Source organism: Ictidomys tridecemlineatus, chromosome 5 (assembly GCF_052094955.1).
Source record: "Ictidomys tridecemlineatus isolate mIctTri1 chromosome 5, mIctTri1.hap1, whole genome shotgun sequence".
NCBI classification, from domain to species: domain Eukaryota; kingdom Metazoa; phylum Chordata; class Mammalia; order Rodentia; family Sciuridae; genus Ictidomys; species Ictidomys tridecemlineatus.
Genome location: NC_135481.1, coordinates 99,112,659 through 99,135,998, shown reverse-complemented (window position 1 = coordinate 99,135,998; position 23,340 = coordinate 99,112,659). Strand labels below are relative to the sequence as shown.

The 23,340-nt window shown below is 42.9% G+C and overlaps 1 protein-coding gene across 1 annotated transcript; it reads left to right on the top strand.

Annotated features, from left to right (window-relative positions):
• The first annotated feature begins 949 nt into the window (after positions 1-949).
• Positions 950-22,992, top strand: Angel1 (angel homolog 1). Its single transcript, XM_078050582.1, has 10 exons — positions 950-1,103; positions 4,435-5,007; positions 5,807-6,033; positions 6,459-6,528; positions 7,134-7,567; positions 9,913-10,036; positions 10,335-10,445; positions 19,190-19,259; positions 19,778-19,941; positions 20,881-22,992. Exons 1-10 carry the CDS (start codon positions 1,040-1,042, stop codon positions 21,039-21,041), a joined length of 1,998 nt encoding a protein of 665 aa, XP_077906708.1. The 5' UTR covers positions 950-1,039; the 3' UTR covers positions 21,042-22,992.
• The last annotated feature ends 348 nt before the right edge of the window (positions 22,993-23,340 follow it).

The window sequence follows — 23,340 nt, the reverse complement described above, 5'->3', positions numbered from 1 at the left end:
ACTGACTCTCTCCTCCTTCCTTTTCTTAGCCCTTCAGTGTTATGATGTACCCAGCGGGTCCAGGATCTGGTGACTCCCCAGAGGGCTTCCCTGAACAACCGAGGCTCCAACCACAAATTGGAAATCGCACAGCTCAGACAATGGGTACCGAAAGTGCGTGTATCATATAATCCTTTCTTCTTCGGGGCGTGGTTGGGGCAGAAGACTCAGGGTGGGGGATTGGGAAGAAACACCCAGGGCTCTGTGTAGCACAGAATCCATGGAAGAACTGGCCTTCATTTGGGGGTGGGGGGTGGGGAGAGTACACTTTGCTCCATCATCTGTCTTCACCAAGTGCCTGGAATGGTATTAGGCACTAGAGAGGCACCTTGGGTAAGCAAGCACCAGTTACACTTGGTCTCTGGCCTGTGGATCCCTTTCTTTCCTTCCTCCCTCCCTTCTTCCACCCACCTTTATCAATGAGGATCCCCCTCCCCCTTTCTTCAAGATTAGGGACAAGAAGGTCCATTTGGAACAGGCAGGAAGGAGATAAAAATCTCTTGATTTTTATTTAGAAACCTCAACTGGGGAAGACAGTAAAGGCAGGAAGGGGTGGAGGGAAAACGGGAAAAGCTGGCTCCCTCTCTTCTCTGGGCTGAGAGCCTGATTATAGAAATTGGGGTTATAGGAGCCTCAAAGAAAATCCAGGTCTCCGTATCACAGATGAGGGAACTGAAGGGCAGAAAGGGCATATGGTGGCTCCAAGGTAGACACCTAATTAGAGGCAGAAGTAGGAATGAAAGTGTGGCCTCTGAAAGATAGTCCCAGCTAGGCACTCATTCCAACCCCCAGCCCCGCAGGCGCGTCGCCACGGAGCCCGCACCCCTTCGCCCCGCCCCTCCCCTGACGGCGCACTGCGGCTGCGCTGCCAATAAAGTTGTTGATGCGGGCGGCGCACACGTGGGCCGGCTGGGGCGGGGCCTGGCTGCGCGGGGCGGGGCGAGCTGAGCTGAGGAAGACCCGGCGGGCGGCGGCAAGGAGGGCGGCGCGGGGGCCGGCCATGATCGCGTCGTGCCTGTGTTACCTGCTGCTGCCGGCCGCGCGCCTCTTCCGCGCCCTCTCAGGTACCGGCCCCACGTCTGACGGGCGGGAGCCTGGACCCAGCCTTTCTCTGCGGGACGCGGGGCGGCGTGAGGAGCGCCGGGCCTCCGGCCACGGTCCCCCGGCAGCGCCAAGGTGTGGGGAGGCGGTCCTTGACCCGCCCCCGGCCCGACCTGGCCCCACGAGGCTTGGCCTGGCCCGGCCGGCGACTCTCGTGGGCTGCCCTTCCAGCCTGAGGCTGGTGACGTCGGGCTACAGTTAACGTGGACGCGGGCTGGGGAAAGGGCCGCCCTCGCTGTCCGTGGGGTGGAGGTTCTGGGGCCGGCTCAGCCGCTGCCCCGGGGTCGGGAGGGTGGCAGCCCGGCCCAGGCGAGTGCCCGAATTCTCTGCCGGTAGAGGCGGGGCGGCCCGGGGCTCGGTGGGCTCGAATCCTGGAGGCACCTGTCTTCACCTGCTCACTTCACCGCCGACACTCAGCACCCTGTGCTCCGCACAGCGGAGTCTGGTGGAAAAACGGACACCCAGAAGCCAGAGACACGTTTAAACCCCAGCTCTGGAGCATTCTTCCCGGGAACTTAGAGATGTGGTGGGATGGGGCAATGCCCCATGGATGCTTTAGAGAGAAGAGGGAGGGTTATTCCTTCACTTTTTCATAATCTGCTTCTGCGCCCCATTCCTGGTCTTTGAAATTCCAGAGACTTATGCGACCCTCACTTCCTCTCTGAGATCACATAGAACTCCCAGACTCTTCTGCAGTGTAGGGGCGACAGGACCAAGAAGTATTAAGTCATGAGTCCAATTGCATTGTGTGCTTTTTGTTTCTGGAGCTCTACACAATGTTTATGTGTGTGTAATAATACATTTCATGTTAAAATATGTATAAATGTGTGTGTGTGTGTGTGTGTGTGTGTGTGTGTATTTCTATGGTCTCCGCCACTGGAATACAAATTTCAGGATGCAGGACTGTGTCCATTTTGCTCATTATATCTAGTGCTAACACCCTGCCTGGTGTATGGTAGGTATTCAGTGAATTCAGGAATTTTCCTGTCTTATGTGTCCTTACTTCTCTGGAATGGGAAATTCTACAGAAACCATTGTTTTCAGAGAACTAAGCATATGTTGTTGTAGTGTCTGGGAATTTGTCCAATGTCCAGGAGAGCAGTTTTAGTAACATATGCTAGCCCAGAGGTTTCCAGAACAGGGATCTCAGAGGAGGCCCTCCCACCCACACATTAAACTTCCACTTTATAACAACTTTGTGTATTTGGTTTTTAGATGAGATTTAAAATATTATTCTGCTTCTTAGAAAGAAACCTCAAACAACAGAATCTACTCAATTTGAAAACTAGTAACCTTATGCATATAAACCAGTAACCTTTGCCATCTGCTATGCACAGAGTTGTTTCAAGGGACAGATAATTAGCAAGTCTCTGAGATTATAAAGCCCAGCAATGCAGTCACAGATTTAGAGCAGATTTCTCAGCACTCTTGGCATTTGGAGTGAATCTGTCAGTGCATTGTAGGACATTCAACATCCCTGTCCTCTAGCACTGGCTGCCAGTAACACTACCACCATGTGACAACCACAGTATCTCCGGATATTGCTAAATGTCACCTGTGTGCAAAATCCCCCTTTCCAACCTCCTACTGGGGTTAAAAGACACTGGTTTAGAGTGGTTTAATAAATTCATATAAGTGAGACATTGGAACTGTTGGTGTTTTTCTTTTAAAAATTGCCAATAAAGTCAATCTTTAGTGACAGTGAGTCATCATTGTGCATGGTACTTGTCTTATGCTGTAAATTAGTGATTCAGGGTGGATTGAGAGTGTTTGTCATCACCAGAACACTGCACTGGGGGATTTGAAGCTCAAATTTTAAAGATTCTCTAACCTGCTTTCTTTTCTTTCTTTTTTTTTTTTAATATTTTTTTAGTTGTTGGACCTTTATTTTATTTACTTATATGTGGTGTTAAGAATCGAACCCAGTGCTTCACCCAAATGAAGCAAGTGTTCTTTCACTGAGCCACAATTCCAGACCCATCTTATCTGCTTTCTTATATGTTGGCTGTTATTTGTAGCTGCTGTAGCAGAGAGATGACAGCTGTCTCTTAACTGTCAGTTGTTAGCACCTTTTAATTTGCAGCCTCTGATATGTTGTGGAATGGGAAAGCAGATAATGAAATTTGTGAAAATTTTATGAGTAGAATAAATAGCTTTGAGAAGAGGCCCAAGGGTGTTAGTAAAGAAAGAAGTTGTATAGATTTTAAGACTGTTTGCTTTAGGGCTTTTTCTTTTGAAATGCCTTAATAGATTAGGGATTTACAGAGCTAAAAAAATTTTCATGGAGATTAGATAATCTGAACTTCTCTTGTTCCCCATTTTATAGTTATGAGTAAGTCCTTAGACTAGGGGCATTGTCCAAGTTTAGTTAGTTTTGTTAATTTTGGTGCTAGACTATAACCCACAGTTCTGTTTCATGGTCATGTATTAGTTCTAATATAATGTGGTTTTTGGAACCAGAGAGTTTATATTAATAGCAATCAACCTTCAGATAAAAGGGATATACTTATATGTACCTATCTGTGCCCTAGATTATGTGGGACAGATATTCTTTTACTCATGCACTGAAATTTATCAGATCCCTACCATGTAAATTAAGTCATGTTAAAGCACTTATAACAGTACCTGGTGCATAGTAAGCACTTTGCTCTGGTGATGGTGTTCCAGGAATTAGGATGGGCAGGCTTGATGATGGTGTAATGGTGAGCAAGGTGGCCATGATTTTTGCTAGTATGGGGATTACATTCCAACTGTGAGAAGAGTGTGGGTTGGGTGATGCTCTCTCTCTCTTTCTCTTTTTTTTTCTTGAGATTTCCTTTTTTTTATTGTTGTTCAAAACATTACATAGTTCTTGATATATCATGTTTCACACTTTGATTCAAGTGGGTTATGAACTCCCATTTTTACCCCGTATACAGATTGCAGAATCACCTCAGTTACACTTCCATTGATTTACATATTGCCATACTAGTGTCTGTTGTATTCTGCTGCCTTTCCTATCCTCTACTATCCCCCCTCCCCTCCCCTCCCCTCTTCTCTCTCTACCCCCTCTACTGTAATTCATTTCTCCCCCTTGTATTATTTTTCCCTTTTCCCTCACTTCCTCTTGTATGTAATTTTGTATAACCCTGAGGGTCTCCTTCCATTTCCATGCAATTTCTCTTCTCTCTCCCTTTCCCTCCCACCTCTCATCCCTATTTAATGTTAATCTTCTTCTCATGCTCTTCATCCCTACTCTGTTCTTAGTTACGGGTGATGCTCTCTTATAACCTGATGTTTTGGCTTTCCTCCTAGATGCTTTCTTTACATGTCGAAAAAATGCCCTCCTGGCGAAGAGCTCGTCCCCCCAGGTAGAGGGTGACTTTGCCATGGCCCCTCGGGGCCCTGACCAGGAGGAGTGTGAGGGCCTGCTGCAGCAGTGGCGAGAAGAAGGGTCGAGCCAGGTGCTCTCTACTTCGAGTGAGGGTCCCCTTGCAGATAAGGGATTAGCCCAGAGCAGCCTGGCACTCCTGATGGATAATCCTGGAGAACAGGATGCTGCTTCAGAGGACAAGTGGTCCAGCAGGCAGCTGAGTGATCTGCGGGCAGCGGAGAACCTGGATGAGCCTTTCCCTGAGGTGCTAGAAGAGCCGCTGCCAGAGGTCCAGGGCCCCTTGTGGGCAGCTGTCCCTGTGCAGACGGGCCCCCAGTATGCAGACTGTGCTGTTCTCCCAATGGGTGCCCTGGCTGCAGAGCAGTGGGAAGAGGACCCTGCCATGGTGGCCTGGAGCATAGCACCAGAGCCTATGCCCCAGGAAGAGAATCCCATCTGGCCCTTTGAAGGCCTGGGGCAGTTGCAGCCTCCTCCAATGGAAATACCATATCACGGTGAGTTGGGCAAACTAAAATTGAGTGAGCCAGGGGAGTGGCTTGGCTTGGGGAAGGTTCTTGGTGGGAACGCCACCACTGCCGCTTTCTGTCTCTGAGAATTTTTTGGTGTCAGATCTAGAGAGGTCTTGCAGATGATCTTTTCCAGCCCCCTGGACTTACTGATGAAATAACCACAGTGCATAGAGGGAGTGGGTCATGTCACACAGCCAGCTAGTGGGAGAACTGAGGACTGATGCTAGTTCTGGTTTTCCACTCTTTCTACAGAGGTGACTTAGGGGCTTTCTGAGATGTCTCAGGGCCTCCACTCCTTGCCTTAGCCTAGATACATTTGCGAGAGTCCATTAAAATGTGAAGAAAAGCTCTGTGGCTCAAATAGTTTTGAAATCTCCCAGCTGCCCCATGCTACAAAGGAGCAGAGGTTGAAAAAGCCCCAAGATTGGAATTACTCCAGAAGTGTCTTTAATCTCAGGTGACTATAAACTACAACCAGCTGAGTGATTCTCCAGAGACTCCTGAATGTAGCCAAAATGAGAGCCAAATATTTTTTGAGCATCTACTGGGTGCTAGGTAGTGGGGATGCAGTTGTGAACAGATCAAGATTGCTCTTGGCTTTGTGGGGCTTGCCCTCTAGTCTAAAGAATGTCCTTAGTGCTGTCTAAATCACAACAGAGAGGGATAGTGACAAGAGCAATGGAAAAAAGAACTTGAGGCATAATATTACAGGTCAGGAGTGGAGGAGACGGGGCCTAGGGTAACCTGTACTCGTTGTGAACTCTTCTCACCAACCCCTCTGCAGAAATCTTGTGGCGAGAATGGGAGGATTTCTCCACCCAGCCAGATGCTCAGGGCCTGGAGGCAGGGGATGGCCCTCAGTTCCAGTTCACTCTGATGTCATACAACATTCTGGCCCAGGATCTCATGCAGCAGAGCTCAGAGCTGTATCTGCATTGCCATCCGGACATCCTCAATTGGAACTATCGCTTTGCAAACCTCATGCAGGAATTCCAGCACTGGGACCCTGATGTGAGTGAAAAGGGGAAAGTGCCATTTTGCATTGGTGCTAGACTTGGACTGTTTCCCGATGCTCTTAGAGAATGAATTCACATCCATAGTGATTACAGTCCCCTCTAGCTCTAGAGCTTGCCCGCTTAGAGTCTTGAGTTTTTGGAAGATCCTAAGACACTCTCTAGGTATATGTTTTCCAGCACCTTTATGCAGGGAGGGAAACAGGAATTCAAGGAGCAGGAAAATCTAGTGTACCTGTCTGGACTCCTCAGTTTAAATCTGCACCTGTTCTTATTGATGGTGACTGGGAATTCAGTCCTGTGGGCAGTTTCATTGTGACCCTACCTGAGATCCATAGTAGTTTCCTGTTTGGGAGCCTGCTAGGGAATGGGAGTCACATTCCAGAACTCTGGAGTGATTGGTTTCCTTTGTTAATTTCCCAGATCCTGTGTCTCCAGGAAGTCCAGGAAGATCATTACTGGGAGCAGCTGGAGCCCTCTCTGCGAATGATGGGTACTGCAGATTGCTGTCATATTTGCCAGCTTTTCTTCCTCCAGCCCTACCTACTCTCTCCTGAAACCCACATCATTTTCTTGTGTCTTGGTTAGCCCCCAGTCTCACCTGTGAGCTAGCACTTTCCACACGTGGGTGAGAAAGAAAGCAGAGTTCTATAGTTTTTAAGCAGTTCTGACATATTGCCATTTAACCCTTGAAGTAACCAATCCTGTGAGGCTGAGTGTTTTTATTCCCATTTTATAGTTGAGGGAACTGGGGTTCTGAAAGTTTTGTGTGACTTGCTCAAAATCACAAAACTACAAAGTTAGTAGGTTGTGGAGCTAGAACTCCAAATTGTCTGACTCCAGATTCTTTGTTCTTCCTATTATGTTCTATTGCTTCATACCCTTCCCTCCCTCCTTTCCTTTCTAGCCCTTCAGACATCTGGTTACAGCTGTAAGGGAATCTCTGCAGGACCAAGGAGGTGTCAAGGACAAGGACTCCCCTTATTGAGCAGCAGGAACAGTGCCTTAGGGACACACCCCTGATCTGCTGCCGCTGGTTGGAAGGGGTTCAGGCTTCAGGGACCCTGACCGATGTCCTTGGTGGGATTTTCCTTATAGGCTTTACCTGCTTCTACAAGAGGAGGACCGGGTGTAAAACGGATGGCTGTGCTGTCTGCTACAAGCCCACCAGATTCCGTCTGCTCTGTGCCAGCCCTGTGGAGTACTTCCGGCCTGGCTTGGAGCTCCTCAATCGGGACAATGTGGGCTTAGTGTTGCTGCTACAGCCACTAGTCCCAGAAGGCTTGGGGCAGGTCTCAGTGGCTCCTCTGTGCGTGGCAAATACTCATGTCCTGTACAACCCACGCCGGGGTGATGTCAAGCTGGCCCAGATGGCCATTCTCCTGGCTGAAGTGGACAAGGTGGCCAGGTTGTCAGATGGCAGCCACTGCCCTATCATCCTGTGTGGGGACCTGAATTCTGTCCCTGATTCACCTCTCTACAACTTCATCAGGGACGGAGAGCTCCAGTACAGTGGGATGCCGGCCTGGAAGGTGAAATGGGGGAGGCCACTCGGGCAGGGGGGAGGGAACATGGTCTAGGGAGAGATTTGGGTGTTTGTGTCAAGTGCTGCTTCTGTGGTAGGGACAGGGTTACACTTATTCTGGCTCCTTTCTGCCTTTTCTCCTTACGTTGATCAGCTTATGCTCAAACTAGAAGTTAGAAACTCACGAGTACCTTTGCATATTGAAAACCTTTCAGTTTTTTTATATATTTTTTAATTCACAAGTAATACATAAGTACATTTTTGCAAGAATTCAAACATAAGGCAAAAGCTCCCTTTATTACCTAAATTCCCTACCCTCCCTCAAATACTGACTGTTCTAAATTTGGTGGTGGTCTTTCAGATTGGTTCCTATCTATTTATGTTGATGTCTGTTTCTATAATATTATAATCACAACTTACATTTATTAAGCACTTAGCCTGTGCTATTTTAAGCACTTTACATGCATTAACTCATTAATTTTCAGTATTTCTATCATTGCTTTCATTTTATAAATGAGGAAAACTAAGGCCTAAGAGAAGTAATTTGTTTTTGGTTATTCAGGTAATCAGCGATAGAGCCAGGGTTTGGACTGAAGGAGCTCTGGCCCTCTATGACTCTGCTGTGATTGCTTGTAACAGCCAATGTGTGATATACACATCTGTGATATGTTATATCGTAATTGATGATATAATATTGTGTGTTTTATTTGTAGCTTCGTTTTTTGTTTTCAGTCAGTAATTTGCATATGAATCTCTCTCATAACTCCACCCCCTGCACTCCTTGGTGTTGGGGGTCAAATCTAGGCTCTTGCACATGCTAGTTAAGCATTCTACCACTGAGCTACATCCCCAGCCCTTTATTTTATTTCGAGAAAAGGTCTAGCTAAATTGGCCTGGCTGGCCTTGAATTTGAGATTCTCTTGCCTCAGCCTCCTGAGTAGCTGGGATTTCAGGTTTTTGCCATGTGCCTGACTTGACTTTATACCTTTTAGCTGCTGGATATTGATAGCTTATATGGTTCATAGTTTTCTCAGCTTGTGCTGATTTCTTTGTCAGTTAATCTCTTTGTTCCTGTTTTGTTATTGGTTAGCTTTTGGCAAAGCACCGTGGAGAAAAGACACAAAATGATTAGATTATTGCTGAGCACTTGGGCTTTTATTTTAATAAGGTTATTCAAGTGCCAGCAATGTTCTAGTTGCCCAGAGAAGGCCATTATCTTTCTGTAAAGAAGCTGTAATCAAGGAGCTCAGGGAACAGGAGAAAGAATTTGCTGAGTGCTGACCACATGACAGGCACTGAGGTGTAGTAGATTTGCTTTGAAGACAGACAATCTTGAGTTCAAATCCCTGCTCTGCCTCCTTGAGCAGGTCACTTAAGTCTTATTTTCATCTGTATATTGGGTATATAATGGGACCTACATCAGAGATGTGGGATTTTTTTTTAAAAATAGATTAAATAAAATAATGCATGTAAAGTGTTTTCCAGTTTGTGGTTTAAGGGAAGCAGTCAGTAATTGGTAGTTATTTTATTAGATTTTTAATTGTTCATGGTATTTTACAGTAAAGGATGTTGAACCCAAGAGAATTATAACTAACTTGTTCAAAATTTAATGGCCATTAAATTTCAGATGATAAATTTCAGATGACGTTTTACTTCAGATGACCTATTGAAGTTTATGCCCTTTAAGGGCAGAAGGATTGTATCTGTCACATTTATCCCGAGCATTTAGCTAGTGTCTTGCACATAGTTGGCATTCAAATATTTGTTATTGTTAAATGAAATAAAGGGCATTTTGCTATACATGTTGGAGATATACAGATGACTGATGTTGCCGAATGTTTCCCCCACTACGTTCTGTCCGTTCCCAGGCTGCTCAATGGCTTTGACCGAGGATGGTGACATAGATACGGTAAAGTGCTTTGGTGCATTTCCCATTTGGTTTGACCCTGTGGTTTCTCAGTAGTAGGCTCAAGATATTAGACCTTGATCCAGAAGATCCAAAGGTCAGGATAAATCTCTTCCCAACTTAAGTTAAAGCGCCTGAGAATTGGCCTTCCCTGTGTAGAACTGTATATATTTTTCTAAGATGAAACTTAGAACCACATGCTCATAACTTTAATTCACATATCTCACCCTCTCACTTCCCCTTCCTGTTTCATGGACATAGCAGTATTTCTAGTGAAAAAGCAATATTTTAAACTATTTTTAACTTTTCCCTGAGACTTAAGTGGGTTGCTTATTCCATGTGTGTAGTGTGTGATTGTGTGTATTTGTTCACATGTCCCAAACATGGACTGTTATTTCCTTTTTCTGTCTTGGTTTCCTCATTCCCATCTTGCTCTTTCCTTCTAGGTATCTGGACAGGAAGACTTCTCCCATCAGCTTTACCAGAGGAAGCTGCAGGTCCCACTGTGGCCCAGCTCCCTGGGCATCACTGATTGCTGTCAGTATGTCACCTGTCACCCCAAGAGATCAGGTAAGCACATTGGCACATTCTTGGTTGGCTTTGTCTCCGTGACCATTTTGGGAGAAAGCTTATTTCTCAATGATGAGAAAGTATAGTCTCAATTCTTTCAGCAAGTTCCTGTGTTTTTCTCACTGTCCTCCATATGGCCACCCAGTGAAATGAACAATTTGAAATCAGAGCTAGTGGAACGTCTTCTGGTCTTCAGCACAGACTTCCTCTGGAAGCTGGAAGCTTCTTGGTTCAAAGGAGGTCTCAGCATGTTGCTCCTTTTCCTTTCTTTCACTGTATGGCTTTTCCTGGTTTACAGAGAGACGTAAATATGGCCGAGACTTCTTGTTACGTTTCCGCTTCTGCAACATCGCTTGTCAGCGACCAGTAGGACTGGTTCTCATGGAAGGAGTGACAGACACTAAGCCAGGTAATGGAACTAACCCTGATTTCTTTGTCCTCTTCCTCCCTCCCTCCTGTTTCTTGTCAGTTCTGTGGTTTTCTAGTCTTTTCTAGTCTTTTCTAAATATGATTCTTAGAGATAAGCTTCTGGAAGTAAGTCTACAAGAAGGAAATGGAGTTGAGTTCATTGGTCGTATGCATATGTGGAAGTGTAGTGTGTTAAGAGCACTGGACCAGGAATCAAGAGGTGTGGGTTCTTACTAGTTCTAAGAGCCTAAGTAAACCTTATCATCTTTTGAGACTTGAGTTGCTAATAACTAGCATGTATACAGTGTTTCTAGGGGAGAAGACATACCTGTTGAGGCTTCAGAAATCATAAGGTGACGGTGGACCTGGTTGTAATAAACAGTTGCTCCTGTGGAGAACTTCCAGATTGAATGTAGCAGAGTATACATGACATTCTTGCCTTCTTTTCTCTGGAGCCACTTCAAAGCACAAGAGGATGGGAAAAAAATGCAAATTCCATATTTAACAAAAGTAGGAGATCTGAAGATATCTGAAACCATGAGCCATGATTTAGGTGGAATGGCTGCAAGAAATACCTGAACATTGTTCCAGGAAGTTGCTTGGGGCTGAATGGAACTCAGACAGAATCAGAAGAGTAAATTTCCTCAAGGTGAGGAATATACCTTAAGGCACAAAACCAAAATCCTGCGTTTTTGCAACAAGAATAGAATGCATTGATAGTGTGTGATAGGAAAATCCTTGGGCTGTTTAAGAGGCAGTGGAGGAAGGATCCATCAAAGAACCAAACCATATTTGCATTAAGCAGTCTGTTCAAGTGTGGAAGGGTAATGAGATACTTACAGAGCTGCATATCTCTTTGGGGAGACATAAAGATTTAAAGTCCTCACACAATACTGCATCATGAGGAAACTTTCTGTTGGAGTACATAACCAGTCCTTCCTTTGTATAAACTCCACTCAAATAGCTAGTGCAAAAGAATCTACGCTAATTCCAAGCCCGGCTTGCCTAAAACACTGTGGGATCTGCACTAAATTACTATAAGAAAAAAAAAGGAATGGAAATGCTTCAAAAAATAGGGAAAAAAAGAAAAAGGAAAAAATAAAAGAAAAGGAAAAAAGAGGACACTTCAAAAATAAAAATTGCTGCCATGAAGCATGTGGAAATTATAATATTTTCCCATGAATTAAAAAAAATAAGGCAATCTCCTTTATATAAGAAGACCAGAAAATCAAGTAATTGCTGTGTGTGTGTGTGTGTGTGTGTGTGTGTGTGTGTGTGTGTGTGTGGTACGGGGGATTGAATTTAGGGCTTTGTGCATGAGAAAGTGACTGCTTTTGTGAAATCAATACAAGCACGTGGCAAAATATCAGATGATTTTTTTTTTCTTTATGGCACTGGGGATTAAAACAAATGCTTATTCACTGAACTGCATAGCCAGCCCAAAATGTCAGAAGATGAAACACAAGTTTTGGAGCATGGAAAAGAAGTAGAATAAAACAAAACATTACATAGAATGAAGCCAAAGTTGGATGAAGCACAAGGAAGAATAGATACTCTGAAAATGAAGCAAGAGACAGAGGCCAGGAACTCAAAACTAGCAAAAGGAAAAGGAAGCATAAAAAGGATTTATATATTCTATGTGCATATATGATTACATGACCTCTGTAATTCTACATCATGTACAACCAGAAGAATGAGACATTATAATACTTTTATGTATGGTATCTACTGTCATGTATTCAGTCGCTATCATGTATAACTAATTAGAACAAATAAAAAAAATTACAAGAAAGGATTTACAGAGAAAATGACAGTAGTGAAAGATAAGATTCAATGTAGGCATAACTGGAGTCCACAAAGAAGGAAACCAATATAATAACCTCAGAGTACTATTTATTCTAGGAAGTCTTTCCCAAAAATGAAAAGATATGACTCTTCAGATTCAGAGGACATATCATGTTTCAGTAAAAAATCATGTAGGAGAGTCAATACTAAGACATCATAGTGAAGTTATTAGAAGTCAAAAGACAAAAGAATCCTTTGGGCAGTTGAACCAAAAGATTGTGCTATTATTATGTGTAACCATAATCAGATTGACTCTAGATTTCTTTTTTTTTTTTTTAAACTGATCTTTATTTTGTTCATTTACTTTTGTGTGGTGCTGAGGATCGAACCCAGTGCCTCACACGTGAGAGGCAAGCGGTTTACCTTGAGCCACACCCCAGCCACCTGGCTCCAGATTTCTTAATGTCAACATTCAACTTTGGAAAACTAGGCTTCAAGAAAAAAAGGTTTAGCTCAAGATTTGATAACCACCAACAGTGCTTGAAGAAGAAACTAGCAGAGAAGTATAGACAACCAGACAAGGACTAGGGAACTATAGTGAAAGGTCTAGTGGTGAGTGATGAATTTGTTTTTCTTGTAGTTAATTTGAATTGGCATTTTCCACAGAGCTTTGAACATTTCAGTGGCTCAGGTTTTTTTTTTTTTTTTTTTTTTGTTGTTGTTTTAATTGCAAAGCTTTGGTATTATTATAACTGTGGCAAGAGCAGTAGTAGTACAGTGATTGCCACCATGCATTGAATGACCAGCATGTACCAGGAAATGAGATAAGTGCTTGTATCACTCAGGCTCAGCGAGGAGAGCTGTGGCTCTCCTGTTTAGACCTCAAAATTGTATAGTTGAACAATAACAGAATCCCACATAGGTAATTTTATAATAAGTTGTTTAAAAAAATCAGTGCTGTACTTGCAAGAAGCATAAAATAGCATTTAAATTTAATAACGAAGCTAAACTAAGGACCTTTAAACTACATACTGACAATCACTTTGTAAGTAGAGAAGAATCACTCAATAGTAGGGAAATATCTAGTTCAATAACAGTGCAAAATAACATAGTATTTTCACAATTGAAATTAAATTTGGATAAATGCATGGATCTGCCATGTGCCCTTCCATTTGTTCATTGCTCCCACCTAGGGCTGAACAGGATGCTGATGAATCTTTCACATTCCAAATCTAAAAAGCTCACCATTTTTAGGCCTCGAGGGCGAAAATTTAAGTGGAGTACAGGGAGATAGGTGTGTCAGTTCATTTTTTTCTGGAAAATCTGTTTAGATATGCCAACAAATACTATTCCAGTTCAGTACCAGTTATCTAACCCACCTTATATCAAAACGTGCCCACTTGACTGTGACTTTAGTGGAGCCTCTGAATGCTAAAGGAAACGCAGTGGTGGTAGTAATGGTCTGATTTTCCCCTAAGCTGACATTGCATTGCACTGGAGTGTTCCATATCACTCAGGTTGAGTAATACAAAACATTGTGATTCTCACTCTTTCCAACTCCCTTTGTGACAAAATAGTTCATAAATAGGGTACTTACATTCTTCTTGTTAATATTTTCAATTATTGAACTGGGAGTGTGGTTCAGTGGTAGAGCACTTGCCTAGCATGTGCAGGGCCCCAGTTCGATTCTCAGCTCCACATAAAAATAAATAAATAAAGGTATCGTGCCCAACTACAACTAAAAATAAATATTAAAAATATTTTCAATTATTAATGATTTCTTTTTTCCTGTATGATTCTGAAAGACACAATCTTAGTCCATTTAGGCTGTTATAAAAAATATCGTAAACAGGGTAGCTTTTAAACAACAGAAATTTATTTTTCACAATTCTGGCGGTTGGAAATTCCAAGATCAAGGTACTGGCAGATGTGTTGTCTGGTGAGGACCCACTTCATTTATGGCATCTTTTCACTGTGTCCTTACATAGTAGAAGGGACTAGGATTCTCTCTTGGGCATCTTTTGTGAAGGTATTAATCCTACTCTTATCCGTACTCATGACCTAATCACCTCCCAGGGGTGCCGCCGCCTCATACCATCACTTACAAGGGGGCTAGGATTTTCAACATATGAATTTGTGTGGGGAGGACACACTAACACTATAGCAGATACTGAAAAGGGATCACTGTTTTCTTTCTAATCTTTGTACTGAATCTTGAGGCTTTGGGTTTTAAACTAAGTAAGAGGAAAGTATGTGCCCAAGTTGTGCATTGTAGAAAGAATAATTGCTAATAAGTGTGACTTTCGTAAATCAGTAGTTAACATGTTGACCAGAGGTTACACAGAAACCTACCTGGCTATCTGGTCAGCTTTCTAAGCAGGAAAAGTTCTCAATCCAGCTTCTCCACTCATCCATGTGGTCCTCTTCCCAAGTACTTGCAGAACTTGCTTGCTTGACTCCTGCCTATGCTGAATGGACCCTGGCAAGATGTTGAGACAGGATGCTTTTGTAGAGGTAGCTATACCTCATGTGACCTGGAGGAGCAGGTGGGAGCCTTCATTTCTGTGGCACTGCAAGAACAATGCTGTTTGTACACAGTACTGTGTGCAGAGGCAGAACCTGGTATTGAGGGGAAACCACCTTTAAGATTCTGATGGTCACTGTGATTTTTCTTGCATATTGTAATGGCAAAGGATGTAGCTCAAAATGGAAACATTAATGTTATGAATGTTGATGTTCCAAATAACATCACATCAACAATCACAAAGTGAAACTGTAGGTATAACAAGGAATAAATAGGAAATAAGTAGTAGGTTTTATCCATCTCTCTCAGTCTCCAGTAGGTCTAGTGAGTTAAGAGGGCTAGAATTGTAGCTCAGTGGTAGAGCACTTGCGTAGCATGTGTGAGGCTCTGGGTTCGATTCTCAGCACCACACATAAATAAATGAATAAAATAAAGGTCCATCAACATCTAAAAAAAATTTTTAAAAAAGGTAACTAAGAATATAAAAGAGGGCTGGGGATGTGGCTCAAGCGGTAATGTGCTCGCCTGGCATGCGCAGGGCGCTGGGTTCGAACCTTAGCCCCACATAAAAATAAAATAAAGATGTTGTGTCCACTGAAAACTAAAAAATAAAAAAAATTCTCTTTTTTTCTCTCTCTCTCTTTAAACCTGATTGATTCATATCAAATTCTAAACATTGAAGCAAAGAAGACTTTAAAAAATCTCTGGGAAATTTCTTAGAATTGACCATAACTTTGACAACAAAGCACATGTAGTAAAAATAGAATTTAAAAACATGAAAGAAAACAGTATACTCTGGACATTTAAAAAACTTTAAGGTTGAAGCTGGGGCTGTAGCTCTGTGGGAAAGTGGTTGCCTCACATGTGCCAGGCCCTGGGTTTGATCCTCAGCACTACTTAAAAATAAACAAATAAAATAAAGGCATTCTGTCTATCTACTACTATAGTAAATAAATAAACAAATAAGTAGTGTGTTCATCTTCAACCAAAAAATATTCAAAAAAAAAAATTTAAGGTTAAAGAGGAAATTTAAAGTGAAACTGTAGGATATCAAGAAAATAACAATGAAAATACCATATATTTGTGGGATATACCTAAAACAGTGTTTATTGAAAACTCATAGAATAATTGTCAAAATTCAACATCAATTCTACATATTTAAAAAAATAAGAACCCTGTTAAATAAGGAAACAATGGATGATTCCTTATACTGTTGATAGGTTATCTCAACTCCAAAAACCAGCATCTTGCTTAAATAGTATTCCTGTTAAAGTTAGGAACAAGACAAGGACATCCACTATCATTATTTATTTGTGTTTGGAGATAACAGAATTAGAAGTATAGAATATAAAAATAGAAGAAAATACAAAGGTAAAAATGGAAAGGAGAGGGCAGATTATTCTGTGCGTTGGGAGATTATTATGTATTATACAAGTGATGATCTAAGAAAACCAGCTAAGAACACCATTAGTATTAAGATGATTTTGGAAAGTAGGTGCAAAGTTAATATGTAGAAATCAGTAGTATTTCATGTAAAAATGCTGATTGATTTATTAAAAAATATAAAGAAATAAGACCCTATTTGTAATAGCAACAAAAATATATAGAAATGAATTTGACAGGAAAAATGTAATGTATGAAAAGGAACATTTCCTTTCATCTAAATTATCAAATTTTTTGGCATGAAGTTGTCCATAACATTCCCTTATTCTTTTTGTTAAAACAGCTTTATTGAGATGAAATTTATATTTTATAAAATCTACCCATTTAAAAAGCATAGTTCAGTGACCCTTAGTATATTCAGAGTTGTATACCCATCACCACGATCTAATTTTAGAACATTGTCAACATCCACAAAGACAAGTTAGCAGTCACTCTTCAGTCACCCCCTCCAAGTCAAAAATCAAGTGAACATCAATATGGGTTTCTGGACTCTCAATTCTATTCCATTCGCTGTTTTGTATCCTTATCTCGGTATTATGCTATCTTTGATTACTATAGTTTTGTATACTTTCAAACTGGGAAAGTCCTTTTTGTTGTTTTTCAAGATTATTTTGACTGCTTTTGCCCTCTGCATTTCCATATGAGTTTTAGGATCAGCTTAACCAAATTCTGTAAAACGGGCTGTGGTTGTGGCTCACTTGGTAGAGTGCTTGCTTAGCATGTGTGAGGCATTGGGTTCGATTCCTGGCACCACATACAATAAATAAATAAAGGTATTGTGCCCATCTACAACTACAAAAAATATTTTTTTAAAAATTCTGTAAAACCAGTTTGGATTTGATAGGGATCTACAAATCCATGTATCAGTTTGGGAGGTATTGCCATTTTACAGTGTTGTCTTATGAACAATGAACCTGAGAAAAATTTCCATTTATTTAGATCTTTAATTTCCATGTTTTATGGTTTTGGCTGTGCAAGTCTTATTTTACTTCTGTTAAATTTTATTTTAATTGCTTTATTCTTTTCAATGATATTATAAATTGAATTATTTTCTTAATTTCATGTTTAGATTAGTTCATTGCTAGCGTATAGAAATATGGTATTTTGTATGTTGATCTTGTATTCTCCAATTTTGCTGTACTCATTTATTGGTTCTAATAGTTTTTTTAGAAAAAAACTACACTGGTTACACTGTTGGCTAGAAGTGGTGAGAACAGATACCCTTGTCTTGTTCCTGATCTTAGAGGTAAAACTTTCAGTCTGTCACCATCAAGTATGATGTTTGCTGTGGTTTTTAATAGATTCCCTTAAGGTTGAGGAAGTTCTCTTCTATTTCTAGTTTGTTGAGTGTTTTTAAATCATCAGAGGTTGTTGTATTTTGTTAAATGTCTTTTCTGAGTCTGTTGAAATAATCATGTTTTTTTGCATTATGTTAATTGACCTTACATTCTTGGAATAAATCCTGTATTGTCACAGTGTATTATACAAATTGTTTTTATATTTTGCTGAATTTGATTTGTTAGTATTTTATTGAATACTATCATATCTGTGTTCATAAGGGATATTAGCCTGTAATTTTTTTTTGTGATATGGGAATAATACTGACCTCATGGAAAGACTCGGCAAGGGTTCCCTTCTCCTATGTTCTGAAAGGTTGGTGGATGATTTGTATAAATGCTTCTTTAAATTTTTGGTAGAATTCATAAATAAAGCCATCCAAGACTGAGGGTTTCTTTGTGGGAAGTTTTAAAATTACTGATCGAACTCTACTTATTACAGGCCTAGTGAGATATTTTGTTTCTTTTTAAGTCAGTTTATATAGTTTGCATCTTTCTAGGAATTTGCTCACTTTATCTAACTTATCTAATTTATTTGCTTACAGTTGTTTACAATATTTGCTTATGGAGTTTTTAAAATTTTGTTTTCTGTTTTTGTCCTGTGTCATTAGTAATAATGTCCCCTCTTTCATTCCTGATTATAGTAATTTGAGTTTTTGTTTTTTTTTTCTCAGCTGTCCTGGTAAGGGTTTGTCATTGTTGATCTTTGATATCTATTAATGGCATTAGGATCTGTGATAATGTCCCTCTTTCTTACTTCATAATTGGTAATTTATATCTTTTTTCTTTAAATGAATATATTGTGTATATGTACACATATGTGTATTTATGCATGTATGGTGTATATGTACACATATGTGTATTTATGCATGTATACGTATCTACATATGTATATACATAACACACAATGCTATGTGATGGAAAATCTCTAGAAAAATACATTATGAGTTTGGTAACCTTGGTCGCCTCTGGAGAGGGGAATTGAGTGGTAAGAAGTAAGAGGAAGCCTCACTGATGATTTTTGTACCATGTGACTCTATGACCCATTCTTTTTTATAAATTGAATTAATTTTTTTTCAGAATGCTGAGCCAAGGAATGCAATGTCTCTGTTAGAGGCCTGAGGTTCTTGACCTTGGCTCATTATTTCCTTTTTTTTTTTTTTTTTAAAGAGAGAGTGAGAGAGGGGAGAGAGAGAGAGAGAATTTTTAATATTTATTTATTTATTTTTTTTAGTTCTCGGTGGACACAACATCTTTGTTGGTATGTGGTGCTGAGGATCGAACCCGGGCCACATGCATGCCAGGCGAGCCCGCTACCGCTTGAGCCACATCCCCAGCCCGGCTCATTATTTTCTTCCTCTCTTCATCATTTGTCTTTCCCTTTCCCCTTCTAGAGCAATCTAGACAAGGATCTAAGAGTGATTTCAAGGGATTAGGGTGTGGCTCACAGGTATAGCGCTCGCCTAGCATTGGTGAGTCACTGGGTTCAATCCTAGGCACCATATAAATATAAAATAAAGACATTGTGTCCACTTAAAACTTAAAAGAAAAATAAAAAAATAAATATTAAAAAAAAAGTGATTTCAAGGTGAAAAGCTATGACTCTACTTCACTGACTGTGAATGATAAAAGCTTTCTCTCTCTGGTCTTCTACAGAGCGACCTGCTGGTTGGGCCGAGTCTGTCCTTGAGGAAGACACATCTGAGCTTGAGCCTGTCTTCCCCAGGTAAACTTCCCTCCAGCTCTCTTCAGCTTTTATTCAGCCCCTTCCTAGGTGTGGAAGAGGGATTCCCATTGGCTATCCTGAGGCTGATTTGGGAAGCAATTCTTACTAAGCTCTTGCTCTTCTCCCAAGAAGATCATGGAGAGAGTGTATGGGTATGCAGAACTCAGAGGGGCCCACTCTTATTTTTGCAGATAGAAAGCACATGAATGCCTTCCTGGGTGGGTAAAGCCTCTTAGAGAGCTTGGTGGCTCATGGACAGGGGCACTATGGGTATACTTTATCAGGTGCAAGTGGAAAATGCGGATTTTAAGGGTTAAGGGCCTCAGTATCAATGTGTCTGTTTCTGGGCTAATTTTAGCTAAGTCTGCCCATTTTGTATTAGCATGGAAAGGTATTTGGTGAGATTGGATCATTAGGATTATCCCTTTAAAAAAAAGCTTTATCAAACACAGAGAGAAAGTGATCTGGGGAAATTTTAATGGTTTCTGTTGACTGACATCTCCCCTCTATTCCTATAGGGTTGTAGGCACCATCCAGCACTGCCTCCACCTGACCTCAGTCTATACCCATTTCCTGCCCCAGCATGGCCGTCCAGAGGTCACCACGATGCCCTTAGGTCTTGGAACAACAGTGGATTACATCTTTTTCTCAGCTGAGTCCTGCGAGAATGGGAACAGAACTGGTAAGTCTGGGGGATCCAAGGTTCTGAGAAGCTACTCCAGGGTCCTGGGGATAAGAAGCCAGGCATTTAGTGGCATAACTTAGGCTGCTGGGACATGATTAGCAGAGGAGCAGGTTCCGTACCAACCTTGGTGCTGGCTGCTGCCCTCATTCTTCCTGTAGGCTCCCTCCCTGCCTTCTCCATTTATCCTTCCAGCATCAGAGAGAGGTGAGTGAAACAGGCACTCTCTACCCCTATTTTAGGGGTAAAAATAGAGTACTAGGAGTGATTGGACTTGTTTGGGTGGGAATGTGGGGAACACAACTAACTGAGGCCCTGTTTTCTCTCTTCATCTCATACCAGTAGTCACAGGGAAGAGTTTACCAACGTCATGCCTATTTTGTTTAAAATGTAGTTTTTAGAGTGTTAGAATCGATCATTTATGTTTAAAAGTCAGATTTTATATAGGAAGTCTGGATTTTTGGCGGGGGGAGGAACCAGGGATTGAACTCAGGGGCACTTGACTACTGAGTCACATCCCCATCCCTATTTTGTATTTTATTTAGAGACAGGATCTCACTGAGTTGCCCAGTGCCTTGCTTTTGCTGAGGCTGGTTTTGAACTCATGGCCCTCATGCCTCAGCCTCCCGAGCCACTGGGATTACAGGCATGTGTCAGAGTATCTAGCAAAAGTTTGGATTTTTTGCTTCTCTTGGAAGCAAAACTGTACCTGGGCTATGGTCCTGTTTGCCATAGGCCCTGGCACCCACCTGTCTTCTCATTGATATTACCATAGGGCGGGCATCTCTGAGGAAATGAGGCCTCATAGTCAGAAGCTATAGGAGGTGGGACACAGCCATAGGGATGTGGCCCACAGAGGCTTGGTTCCTGGAGGGCCTGTCATGCTCCCCAGGAGTGGCTGTGGCTGCTCTACCCACTGAGTTCTACTTTGTGTCCCAGATGATAGGCTGGATCGAGATGGAACTCTCAAGCTCCTGGGCCGCCTCTCCCTCCTCTCTGAAGAGATTCTGTGGGCCGCCAACGGCTTGCCCAACCCCTTCTGCTCTTCAGATCATCTCTGCCTGCTGGCCAGCTTTGGCATGGAAGTCACCGCCCCGTGACGGCCCCCAGGGGAAGAGAGCTTCTTTTCCGGAAGACCTCAGTGACCAGCGACTGTGGAAATGCCCTGTGCTGTGGAAACTTATGTCCCTCCCCCTCATTCCCTCCTACCCGTGGTTAGACTTTCTCCAGGCCTGTCCACGTTTTCTGCCTGTGGTCCCTGCCCTGCCCCAACCTCTTCCTAATCCTTTGCCACATACTCAGTGGCCTTGGGAGAGGCAGAAGCGGGGGGGTCCCCCTTCCTTCCATGTACCCAGCGCTCCCCCTTGATTTTTAATTACCAGGGTTGTGGGAGCTATTGATCTCATTGGTTATTTGCTTTTAGGCCGTTTCTTGGTGGTACCTTCTGACCTGACCTTCTCCCTGCCTTCCTGACCCCTGGGCCTAACCCTCTTGCAAGGCATGCACACATGTGATGTGTATATGATGCATGTGCCCCCTTGGGGTGGGACTGCCCAGCACGGCCATGCCTGCCTCTGCCTGGTCCACTTTCCACATGGGGCTGGATGCCCAAGGGCAGGTTGAGAGCTGGGTGCTGCCAGGTGGCAGCAGGGTTGTGGGCTTTCCCTCTTATGACCCTCTTGAGTTTCGTCAGTTCTTTATCTTGCCAGCCAGGGCCTACTTGCAGTCTAGGCTCTGGGAACAAATGGGCCCCAAAGCCTGCAGCAGCAGATGGAGGGGGATGGTACCACCTACCCAGTGGGCTCTGAGCCTTCAGCCCAGAGGTCCCAGCAGGCTGGCCATGATTGCTCTAGGGCTTGTCCCTTTCCCAGGCTGCCCTGAGACAGGCAGAAGTTTGAAATCTTATGTGGGGTTCAGTGGGCTGGGTGTGGTGTGAAGTTTAAAACTTTCTAAGAATGGGGAGAAAGAACCTTTAGGAAACTGCTGCTCAGTGTACTCAACAGAATTGGGAGTCACAGCTGGGGAGAGTAGGTGGGCTCTGCAGCCACCTTAACCAGCACCCAAGACCTAGTGGGCTTGTTCTCTCCTCTGCACACCCACAAGCAGTTGTCTACTGCTTTTTTCATCACAGTTTTTACTTTTTGCTGCCTCCTCTTTTCCCATTCCCTTCCACTTTCTCTCTAGAAAAGCCTGTTGTTTCGCACAGGCCAATTTGTCTCAGCAAAAAGATGGCTTTGGGCCAACCTGGTCCAAGAACGCAGGGTGGCCATGCTTGAGGATTTGCTCTGTCCAGCATCCCTCAATGCACAGTGTCTGTGCTTTTCCTTCCGTAGCACAGGGTACCCTGGCCTACCCAGGGACCCCCAGCCCACTCTGTGTCACCTGCATGCCTTACTTTTTCATGTCTGGAGTGTGTCCTAGGGTGTTCCTGGGCCAGCTCCTCCCAATTCCCTGAACTCCAGAGCAATAGCTGGCCCTTGTCACTGTGACTTGCTGTTGCTCCACTCAGCCTCCAGAATGAGACTGAAGGGACTAGCCAAGAGGCTTGCGTTAGGGACAGTGGTGAGCCAGAAGTTGATATTCTTTTCTTTTTTGAAAGCCAAAGACCCAGCTCCAATTCTGCTACTGCATTCCTGGTTATAAGCTTTCATGTCTAAGTTCTGAAATTTTTCCTTTTTTATGTTTGTGTATTTTAAAGCTTTGTTTCCTGGGTACCAGGCATGTGCCTGTCTGAGCCCCAGGCCTGCCAGCCCATCATTCACTCTGTCTGTCCTTGGGCACCTCTTGAGGTGGTGTCAAGACAGTTCCCTGTTTGTTCCTAGGATGAGAGCCCATCAGTGTTCTCTTCTGCCAGGAAATGCAGGTTATAAATGGCTAAAGACAGCAGAGGCCGGAGTTTGACAGGTTATCCTTTCTTTGTTTTCTTATTTGTTTCTGTTTTAGAGATGAAATGGGGGGTGGTGGTGGTTAAATGGTCATTTAAACTTCATTCTGCAGTCTGCAGAACTGGGGCAACTTTTTCCAAATAAAGATTTACCTTTTACCCCTCCCTATTGTTGGTCTTTTTATTAGAACCCTGAAGGGTCTGGGGTCTTGAGATAGGTCATGGGAGGATGAGGTGGACACAAAGGAAGAGACTGTGGAGCTTCTGATCCTGGGGTGGGGTTTCAAGACCAAATCCCAAAAGAGGAATTTCTTGTAATTTGCATTTGTTAACCTCCTACTTCCCAGGCCTGGGAGGAAGAGGGCTTGAGCAAACCCTCCACCAGCCTTTCTTCCCTGTGAGAAGAAAAAGCTCTATCTTGGCTGCTCTGTGCTTACCTCATCTCCCGTCCCTTGCCTCCCCATGGGTCACACCTCATTTAAAGGAGGGCCTGTGCCCAAAGCAGGAAAGACATG